Source organism: Rosa rugosa, chromosome 2, assembly GCF_958449725.1.
Source record: "Rosa rugosa chromosome 2, drRosRugo1.1, whole genome shotgun sequence".
Taxonomy (NCBI): domain Eukaryota; kingdom Viridiplantae; phylum Streptophyta; class Magnoliopsida; order Rosales; family Rosaceae; genus Rosa; species Rosa rugosa.
In genome coordinates, this window is record NC_084821.1 from 50,257,704 (window position 1) to 50,269,432 (window position 11,729).

At 39.7% G+C, this 11,729-nt stretch overlaps 1 protein-coding gene across 1 annotated transcript; it reads left to right on the forward strand.

Moving 5' to 3' along the window:
* Positions 1 to 8,891: 8,891 nt before the first annotated feature.
* Positions 8,892 to 11,498, forward strand: LOC133730925 (cysteine-rich receptor-like protein kinase 44). The gene is made up of 7 exons (XM_062158425.1): positions 8,892 to 9,363; positions 9,550 to 9,675; positions 9,766 to 9,893; positions 10,211 to 10,421; positions 10,549 to 10,786; positions 10,871 to 11,021; positions 11,157 to 11,498. The coding sequence occupies exons 1-7, from the start codon at positions 8,892 to 8,894 to the stop codon at positions 11,496 to 11,498; spliced, it is 1,668 nt and encodes a 555-aa protein (XP_062014409.1).
* Positions 11,499 to 11,729: the final 231 nt, after the last annotated feature.

Consider the following 11,729-nt stretch of genomic DNA (forward strand, 5'->3'; position numbering starts at 1 on the left):
CAGTAATAGGTTTTGATTGATTTAATCTCTTCATTTTCTTCCTTAATCAAAGTTTTAATTGTCTAATTTTAGTGAGATTAGTCCCCCTTCCAAATGCCCAAATTTTGTTGGTTTTATTGCCCCACAATAAACTTTTATTGGGAGCAATTACTTTTTTTTTTTGGGGGGGGGGGGGGGGGCAATATAAGTCTCTGACGACCTCTCCGAGAACCTATTAGAGGTTTTCGGCAACCACTTCGGTGAAGCCTGGCAACCTCTGGTGAGGTTTCAGGCAAAGTCCGGTAACCAAAGTTCCAGCAAAGTCCGATGAGGTTCCGACAAACTCTCTCTCTCTCTCACTTTTACTTAGCCCCCAATTAACGTTTATTGCTCCTCAATAAAACCCAATAAAAGTCTTCGGCGACCTATAAGATCTCCAACAACCCCTTTGGAGATCTGCAACTAGGTTTCCGGCGAATTCCGGAGACTGGTGATTGAATTTCGGCGACCGATGACCAAATTCCGGCAACTGGAGTCCGGGAACTTCCGGGGAAGTCTCTTATAACTTCTCTTTTTTCCACTTTCTCTCTCTATGTGAGGGGTGAGAGCAAAATAGTCCCAAAAAAAAAAAAAACTTAATTGGGTATTGGGGAACACTTATAAAAGTGATTATGGATAAGGGGAAAAAATAAATAAGTGAGTGGTGTAAGGAGCAAAAACTTCCCTGAAATTAGGGTAAAAAGACATTTCCCCTAACATGAAATAGTGATTTGTACATTGGAATGTTTATTGAGACTCAGTAACAACATAATGTAATCTTGTGTCTCTACACTTTTACGCCTGAAGCTGAAACAGATCACCACGTCCACGTGCGCATAAATAAAGCTTTGTCTTCATGCACCTCAAGTTTACAAGGTTTGGCTCCTGTCAAAAGCCCTTTCACGAGCCCTCGAATAGCATTTCTTCAATATGCCATAAGGATTTGCTAAAGCGATTATGCAAAGCCTACTTTGTAGAACAGTAGGGACAAAGGAATCGATGACTATAAAAATATAGAATAACAATATTAACTAGAACACTAGTTCACTGATTTTGTAGAATCGCTGTAAATCTGTATGTAATTAGGATTCTTATTTATTTAGGTTATCCTGTAATTATAGGAAGAATTGTTTCCTATTAGAGTTAGACTACTCCTTTGTACTTATATATATACCCCTTTTGTGGGATGAATAGAAATCATCAAATTAAAACCCTAAATCAAAGTACTATTTTCTACTTGGTATCAGAGCAGGTTCAATCCTTTGAACTTGCCCTGCATCCTTTGAATCCTGAATCCTGAATCCTGAATCCCAAAGCACACCATGAACCGCTGCGTACCACCACCATTAAAATCAAACCATCCCTGAATTTCAAACCACCATTTTTTTTGAAATCCTAGAAAAACCAATCCTGAAAAAATCTCAAATTCCTCCATGGCCGGACCTGTAATTGAAGGCGAACAGTCAAGTCCCGAGAAAGCAATGGTGCCATCCTCACAAATCATCCATCACCACTACACCACCCAACAAGACAACTCTGCTTTCCCCACAAGTGTTGTCTTGAATGAATCCAACTACACCATATGGGCTCCTCTTATGCGAATGCGCATTGGAGCACGAGGGAAGGTTGGTTATCTAACCGGAGTAAAGGATGAACCCGCCATGAATTCTGCAGAGTATGAAGCTTGGGCCACAGACAATGAAAAGGTGAAAAGTTGGCTCATTGACTCCATGGAATCCTCTCTTATGAACCGGTATATTCGTCTTCCTACTGCAAAAGATATTTGGGAAGCTGTAGAGAAAACTTTTTATGATGATTCTGATGAAACCCGAATCTTTGAGTTGAACAAAAAGTGTTTTGAAGCAAAGCAGAATGGACAGCCCATTCCGACCTACTACAATGAGTTAGTGGCAATGTTCCAGGAGATTAATCAAAGGGTGGCCTCTCAGAATGATAATGTTGCAGCTGTAGTTCAAGAAACTTCAGCGATGTCCCGGATGCGTGTTCACATGTTTTTGAGTGGACTTGACCTAGAGTATGATTAGGTGCGTGGAGAAATCCTGCGCAAGGAGCCTAAATTCTCCTTGGAGCAGAGCTATGCTTACATCCACAAGGTGCAATCAGAGAAACAAGCTATGGGGCGTTCGGTACCTACCGAATCTTCTGTTATGGCTATTCAACGCAAACCGGGTTTTCTTCCAGGCTTCTCAGGTCTTTCTCCACGCCGTCCTCAAGGTAAACCAAATCCATATGCAAACAAAAAATGCGTAATCTGTGGGGAATTAGGTCATAGCAAGGAGCGGTGCTATGAAGTGATTGGTTACCCTGATTGGTGGGACTTCACCAAGAAACCGCGAAAGAATCTGGGCAAGGCGGCCATTGCTACTACAGAGGAAGAGCATCTAGACAATGCCTCCGCTAATGTAGCGCAGTCAGGTATGAAGGGTAAGGTTACTTTGAATAATACATGGATAATTGATACATGTATGGATAATTGATACAGGTGCATCTGATCATATGACCAATGACCCTAATCTTGTGAAAAATCTTAGACATTCCCCTCAAAATGTTGTCTCTACTGCTGATGGTACTCCAACTCCGGTCACCGGAGAAGGTTCTATTGCTTTATCTGATACCTTAACCCTTGAATCTGTCCTAGTTGTTCCATCACTAGCTTATAATCTCCTATCTGTTGGTCAAATTATTTTAGCTCTTGCATATATTGTGACCTTCTATCCATCTTTCTGTGTGTTTCAGGACATTCTGACTCGGTGGATTCTTGGTTATGGTGTTAGAAGGGGGAAATTATACTACCGGGATCTGATAGAGACTGGAGAGAACCAGAAGCATCTTTTGGGGCAAGCTAATCAGATTAATGGGGCAGAGAATGCAAAGGAAGCTGTATGGTTATGGCATCGCCGTTTAGGTCATCTATCTTTTAGTTATCTTAAGAAGCTGCAACCTCATTTGTTTTCGGTTGTCAGTGATTTGGATTTCCATTGTGACATTTGTGAACTGGCCAAAAGCCACTGTATTTCATATTCACCAAGTCTTAATAAAAGTCCTGTTCCTTTTATGAAAATTCACTCTGATGTCTGTGGTCCTGCAAAAATTCATTCTCTTTCTGGAGCTCGATATTATGTAACATTTATTGATGATTGCACTCGCATGACATGGGTGTCATTACTGAAGAATAAGAGTGAAGTATTTGGGATGTTTACCGAATTTCACAAAATGGAGGCAACTCAATGTCAACAATCCATCAGAGTGTTTCAATCTGACAATGGTGGAGAGTTTGTGAATGGCCCTATGATTGAGTTTTGCCGGTCACATGGGATTTGTCATCAAACCTCCAATTCTTATACTCCTCAACAGAATGGTTTGGCAGAACGGAAGAACAGGCAGTTGCTGGAAGTTGTTCGGGCTTCCTTGTTTGGCATGAATGTACCTCGGTCCTATTGGGGAGAAGCAGTGAAATCAGCAGCATATCTCATCAACCGTACTCCTTCACGGGTAATTGAGTTTCAGAATACTCATCAAAAGCTTCATACACTTTTGACCATCCCCTCTATGCCTAATTTGGAGCCCCGAGTGTTTGGGTGCACAACTTATGTTCATATACCAAAGCCACACCGGAGCAAACTTGATCCCCGTGCAAAGAAGTGTATTTTTGTGGGTTATGCCAAGTTTCAGAAGGGCTACATATGTTATGACCCGCTCACCAACACAGTACATATATCTCTTGATGTCTCGTTCCGTGAATCTGAGCCATATTACTCATGGGGAGTTTCTCAGTCTTCCCTTCATGGGGAGAGAGATTGTGAAGGAAATCCTTGTCCTATTATTGATTTTGATGTCTTTGAAGACTTGGAAAATTTGGAGGAACGATTTGAAGGAAGAGATTCTGAAACAGCAAAAAACAATCGATTGTTTGACCCTAACGATCGATCGTTTGGTTCAAACGATCGATCTTTTCCTGAGGCAGAAGCAAACGACGCAAACGATCGATCATTTGAAGCTAACGATCGATCGTTTCAACAGGCAGAAACTTCCAGAAGCTAAACGATCAATCGTTTAGTCCCTAACGATCGATCGTTTCCTGAGACGACTTTTTTGGATTGTTTGAATCAAAATCCAGACATATCTGAAGCTCACACACAAGATATTTCCCCTTCTACATCACCAACTGAAGATTCCGCTCAGAATGATCCACCTCAGGTACCCCTAAACTTTAATGAGTCTTCTGAGTTAGGAAGTGTTGAACCTAGGAAATCACAAAGGGTTACCAAGGGAATTCCTAAGAAACAATATGAACCAGATATCAAAGCCAAAGCTAAATACCCTATAGCTAACTTTATGTCTAACCATAAGATTTCCGGGTCACATGCACTTGTTGTTCATCAATTGTTTACTGTATCTATTCCTAGTAACGTGCAGGATGCATTGACGGATCCAAAATGGATAAGGGCGATGAATGAAAAATTGAAAGCTCTTCAGAAGAATGCAACATGGGAGTTAGTACCTATGCCGGTTGGAAAGAAGACTGTAGGATGTCGTTGGGTGTTTACTGTGAAGCTTAATGCCGATGGAACTATTGATAGATACAAGGCGAGGTTGGTTGCCAAGGGATACACACAACGCTATGGGATTGATTATGAAGAGACTTTTGCACCTGTAACAAAGATCAATACTGTCCGGATTCTAATCTCACTTGCAGCAAACAAAGATTGGCCCTTGCACCAGTTTGATGTGAAGAATGCGTTTCTTAATAGGAATTTAGAGGAAGAAGTGTACATGGATATGCCCCCAGGTGTTAAGAATTACCCAAGTGAAGTTGGCAAGGTGTGTAAGTTGAGGAAATCTTTGTATGGCCTGAAGCAGTCTCCAAGAGCTTGGTTTGGAAGATTTTCAAAGTCTATGAGAGGCTTTGGATACAAACAGAGCAATTCTGACCATACCTTGTTTATAAAGCGCAAGAATGGCAAGATTACAGCTCTTATTGTGTATGTTGATGACATGATTGTTATAGGGGATGATCTGAAGGAGATGAATGAGTTGCAAAAGTATCTGTCAAAGGAGTTCGAAATGAAGGATCTGGGACAACTGAAGTATTTTCTGGGTATTGAAGTTGCAAGGTCTAAGAAGGGGATTTCACTGTCACAGAGGAAGTATGTTCTTGACTTACTTGCTGAAACGGGGATGCTGGACTGCAGTCCAATCGAGACACCCATTGAGATGAATCACAGACTTGCTATTTATCCTGATCAAGTTCCAACTGATAAAGGGAGGTAGCAACGTCTTGTAGGAAGGTTGATTTATCTTTCACATACTAGACCTGATATTGCTTATGCTGTGAGTGTTGTTAGTCAGTTTATGCATTGTCCTAGTGAAGAGCATATGGATGCAGTCTTTCAGATTTTGAGGTACTTGAAGATGGCGCCGGGTAAAGGGTTACTGTTTGAAAAAAAAAAGATGAATTGGAAGTTGTTGGATACACAGATGCAGATTGGGTTGGTGATAAAACTGACAGGCGTTCTACATCTGGGTACTTCACTTTTGTAGGAGGGAACATTGTCACTTGGCGTAGCAAAAAACAGAAAGTCGTTGCCAGATCAAGTGCAGAAGCTGAATTTCGAGGTATGGCACATGGAATCTGTGAAATGTTATGGATTCGTAATGTCCTAAAAGATCTAGGTTACAAGCTTAAACAACCTATGGATTTGCATTGTGATAATAAAGCTGCCATTGAGATTGCACATAATCCAGTTCAGCATGATAGAACAAAGCATGTGGAGGTTGACCGTCATTTTATTAAAGAAAATCTTGACAGAAAGGTTATTCGCTTTCCATTTGTAAACTCAGAAGAGCAATTAGCTGACGTTCTTACTAAAGGAGTGTCCAGGAAGGTATTCGACAGCTCGGTTGACAAGTTGGGCATGATAGATATCTATGCACCAACTTGAGGGGGAGTGTAGAATCACTGTAAATCTGTATGTAATTAGGATTCTTATTTATTTAGGTTATTCTGTAATTATAGGAAGGATTGTTTCCTATTAGAGTTAGACTACTCATTTGTACTTATATATATACCCCCTTTGTGGGATGAATAGAAATCATCAAATTAAAACCCTAAATCAAAGTATTATTTTCTACTGATTTTCGGTAACTCTCAAGAAACTTTGAGCCTTTAAACAAATATATGACACCAATAGTGGGAGCCTTAAACAAATACATGACACCAAACGCAAATCAACCGTTAGATGTTTAGATATTTATGTGTAGATCATTTATACAATTTTTCAATCAAATTGAAAATCGTTAAGACATTCATAATCATAATTTATTAGTTATGAACATGGACGGTTCATGTTTGATAAATTTTGTTCGTCCATTGATTTGATCTAGTTCGATACCTTATCCGATTAGTAATTTAGAAGAAAATTTTCAGAAGTGATCTACTCATGCATACAGAAAAATCTAACGGTTGATTTGTCGTAGTGTAATCAAAAAGGCAATCTCCCAAACTATTAATTAGAAGGGGTTTTGTCCATTTACACCATTTTTAGAGATTTTTTTCCCACTTACCCCATTAAGTTTTTTTAATTCTCTCTTACCCAAAACACTCTAAGGAGGTATTCCCTAATACCCCATTAAGATTGTTTTTTTTTGTTTTTTAATTTTTTTAATACCATTTTACCCTTACCCCTTTGTTACTTAGAGAGAGAAACCATGGGAGACTTCGCCGGAGCCCGGTCACCGACCGCCGGAGTCCGGTCACCGGCCGCCGGAACCCGGTGACCGGCCACCGGATTCCGGTCAACGGTCGCCGGATTCCGGTCACCGGCTATCGGCCTCCGGAATTTGCTGAAAATCTCACCGGAAAGTTTTTTTGCCCCCAATAGACGTCTATTGCCCTCCAATAGACGACTATCAACCATGTATTGCCCCCCAATAGATGACTATCAGCCATGTATTGCCCCCCAATAGACGACTATCATCCATGTATTGCCCCCTAATAGACGTCTATTGCCCCCCAATAGGACTTTCAGTTGCCAAAATGAGAACTAATCTCCCTAAATTTAGACAAATAAAACTTTGATTACAGAAAAAAAACAAAGAGATTACATAAATTCAAAACGTCTATTGCCCCCCAATAGCCGTCTATTGCCCTCCAATAGAGGGGTAATAGACGTCTATTAGAGGGCAATAGACATTCAAGGACCCTTTTTTTTTTTCTTTCCTTCTGTCCAGTTACTTAAAAAAAAAAAACAGACAAAAGAAGAATAAATAATAGCACCCTTTATTAGAGTTTCAAGCCCATATTTTTGTTTTGCAGTTCCGCCAGACTTTCAACTTTCTTCTCTTTTTGGTTCTGCACTTCATTTGCATCATGACCACCTGGCTCGAAGAAACATACCTTGAGTCTCTTTTCATATCCTTCGAATCCAATTGCAGACACGTCGCAACACCTCATTTTCATATCACTACGACGCACTCTTCCTCCAATTCAATTCCTCCGGCGACACGAGCACGAGCAACAACAAAGGCCCAAAAAGCCCATTTGAAGATCAAAGTGATAGCAAAAGGCCAATGCTCACCGGCAGCACAAGCGACTGAATCTCCTTCAAGGCCTCCAGCGGCTTCTCGGCGTAGCCTGCGGAGCTCGTCAACCAACGGTAACATGGTTGAAACGTCGCGACGGGGACCTCTCGCCGGAGTTCCTCGACTCGTAGCCTGCGGAGCTCGTCAACCATAAAGGCCAGGCCGTCGTCTCCGTGCAATTCGGGTTCGTTTTGCTGCGAAACGACAAAGCAGCGTTTGAGGTCGTCGATTGGATCTGCACCTTCACCGATGTATCACCTCCGTCGACGTGATCGTCGGCCTCGTCTCACCGTCGGCCATCTAGACCAGAGACTGAGCTGAAGGCTGTGCGCTGGCCGCGAGAGAGAGAGAGAGAGAGAGAGAGAGAGGGGAGAGAGAGAGAGAGAGGAGGCAGAAGAAATCGCCGGTGAGGGAGGGAGAGAGATAGGAGAGAGGGCATTTGTAATTTATTAATTAAATCAAGGTTAAAACTGTCATTTTATCTTAAATTGTGTTAGTGGGAATAAAATTTTGTTGCTGGGGTAAATGGAATAGTTTTAGTCTATTTTTGTGCTTTGGGTCAAGAACCCTAATTAGAAAGTCTTCAACTAATTATCATTAAAGTGGTCTTCATTAGAAGGACTCTCTCAATAAATAACAACTATAAACTATATCACTATTCTATAATTTCGTAGAATTGAAGCTGCTTGATATTTTTGTTTTCAATTTCCAAAAGCAATGCTCCAAAGTCCACACAAGGCGTCGAACTTAATCCATGACTAAATGACTAAATCCAAAGAAATAGATAGCTAGTTATTTCCTAGTAACTTCATCGTCCACTGTTTGGCTTTGGCCAAGAACAAATTCCACCCACATGATTACCTGGTCTTATCTAGACAGTAGGTAACGTTCAAAATGTTTCATGGAGCTATAGCTGGCCTGGTCCCATGTTTCCTAGAAGCTTTGATAACTCTACCAGTCTACCATCCGATTCAAATTTAAGAAAGAAAACAAGACCGTTCACTGTGTATATATAGTCAATTTCTTTGCTATTAATACTAGGATTGGTCAATATTGTACCACAAACCACATATATTAATAGAAACCCTCAGTATACATCAGGAAACGACATCTAACAGCTGGGACCATATATAGGTAGGGTTGAGATCGATAGAGACAAAATTCAATCTACAGTAGTGGGTTGATGATCATGCTAGCTAACCAGTCTTAAAGCTCGAGCATTTGAAGAAAAATTGTGAATCAGTTTCGAGTTTTGACTCGAGCAAAAGAAAATGGGTTCCTCAATATGGTTGCTTCTTATCTTCTCTACGCTACGTTACTCGCAGATATATAGTATTGAGGAAGAGGACCCTGTTATATATGTATCCAGCTCGAACGACGCATTAAACGCACAAGCGTTCGGGCAGGTGCTCTACCCCTTGTTGGAAATTTTAAGAGACCGAGCTGCTTCAGGGGATTCTCGAAAAAAATATGCAGCAGGACATGCAACTGTTCCGGGATACGAAACTATATATGCACAGGCGGAGTGCACTCCGGACCTAGACAAAGTCAGTTGCAGTAATTGCCTGAAGAATTGCATCTCTGCCATTCCACGATGTTGTGGTGGAAAGCAAGGAGCTAGAATTCTTAAACCAAGCTGTAATATAAGGTATGAGGTCAGTCAATTCTATGAGTCTACAGCTGATTCAGTAGTAAATGTTTCAGCTCATCCAGCTCCAGCTCCTGTACTTCCACCTAAGCAAGGTACACACACACATAATAAAATGGTCGTATTTATATTAATTATGTATATGTGAGCAAGCCATCTTTTCTTAGAGAAAGTACATCCATCCTCACTCCGGTAACCATACAATACACAAGGTATTATGCCTAAAAATTATTTATGTGAACCGTTGAGTGACCCCTATACCCCCTTCTGATTTTCTGCAGGAAAGAAGAGTAACACAAAAAGAAATATCATCATTATCATTGTGGTTGTGATTGCTTTTGACACTATGCTTCTGGGCGGCATATGCATTTTCTTAAGAGTCAAGCAGCCAAAGGTAAAACTTGATGGTAAGTTGAACTGTCTCTAGTGTTTGGAGAATATATGCCTTAGTCTGGTGTTTTCAAATGATTTTTTTATCTAAGTTGTACTTTTTTCAGATAATAATTCTGAAGAAATTAGCCTCGCTGAATCGTTACAATATGACTTTGAAGATATAAGATCTGCAACGGATGACTTTTCGGATAAAAATAAGCTTGGACAAGGTGGATTTGGAGCTGTTTACAAGGTAACAAAACAGTATACAACTTACATTTTTTATTGTGAAGGTATGCTTCTATTCTCTTTATCATTCCAAATTTATCAAATTCCCCAATGGGAAAAATGAAATTATACTTATGCTAATTTGTTAGCATATAGAAAGTTGCAATTTTTATTTTTAATAAGTAGAATTGTGAAAGTGATAAAACATTATTGTAGTGGTGGGTTGTATGGGATACAACACTCCACAAATAGACATATCCAAACTCTATCACTGTAAGAACAAATATTTTCCCATTAACTTGTTTCTTTTAATTTTTTTATATGCTATAAACATACTTTCAGGGTAGACTATTAAACGGACAATATATAGCTGTGAAAAGGCTCTCCAAGAGTTCCACACAAGGTGATCGGGAATTTAAAAATGAAGTCATGTTACTTGCTCAACTTCCACATCGAAACTTAGTAAGGCTTTTAGGCTTTTGCTTGAAAGGAGAGGAAAGGCTACTCATTTACGAATATATACCTAATACAAGTCTTAATCACTTCATTTTTGGTATGGTAACCTCTACTCCTCAGTATATTTTCTAATTATTACTTCTTGTGAATTTTATATATGATACACAAAATTAAGGTAGGCCCCCGGAACACATTACATATGTCTTACAAATATTTTTTTTTAGATCCAATTAATCATGGACATTTGGACTGGGAAACACGTTACAAAATCATAGGAGGAATTGCTCGTGGTCTTCTTTACCTCCATGAAGAGTCTCGAATTCGAATTATTCACCGTGATCTTAAAGCTAGCAACATTCTGCTAGGTAAAGATATGAACCCAAAAATTGCAGATTTTGGTATGGCTAGAATGTTTGTCATAGATCAAACTCAAGGAGATACAATGACCATCGTTGGGACCTAGTAAGTAAACATGGGACTCTAGCTTTCACTTTGTGCTTCCATGAACCAAAATTTTTGCATTTTTAATTTGATGTAATTATGCAGTGGATATATGGCACCAGAATATGTAATTCACGGGCGCTTTTCAGTAAAATCAGATGTCTTCAGTTTTGGCGTGTTAATTCTTGAGATAGTTAGTGGCAAGAAGATTGGTAGTTTCCGGAATGGTGAAAATGAGGAGGACCTTTTAAGCTATGTGAGTAAGATATTACAATCAGATTGTTACATTAAATATCCATATATTTCTCCCTTATGCTTGCAACAGGAAAACATAGTAGGTAAAGTCTAAATTGCATAATTTCTTACTTAATTATGTTTGTAATGTTTACAGGCCTGGAGAAATTGGAGGGACGATACAATTCCAAATATCATAGATCCCACATTGATAACAGGCTCAAGAAATGAAACGAACAGATGCATTCATATTGGTTTGCTATGTGTTCAAGAAAATGCGAATGACAGACCAACCATGGTTTCCCTTACTTCCATGCTTAACAGTCATTCTCTCACACTCCCAATACCCTCGAAACCTGCATATTATTCGCAATACAATTCTGAATTAGACATATCCAGGTTGGGATTGAGACTTACTGAGACATTTGATGAATCCAAAAACTTTGTGTATGTGTCAAGAAATGAGGTTTCGAATATTACTGAACCATACCCACGTTAGGGGCCAAGTATTTTAATTCACTACCATTAATGAAGATCATTTCTTCAAGTGATCTTTTAAGGCGAGTTCCTTAGCTTCCATCAAAATCCAAACAGGTGCAGAAAGTTTATATAAACGTTTCAGCTGAGTTGAGGTCACAAATGACCATGGTCAAAGTTGATGTTTCACTCAGCTTTTCTCTGTTACTGAAATAAATGACCAATTTTAGAGGAAAATGAAAAACCTTTATAT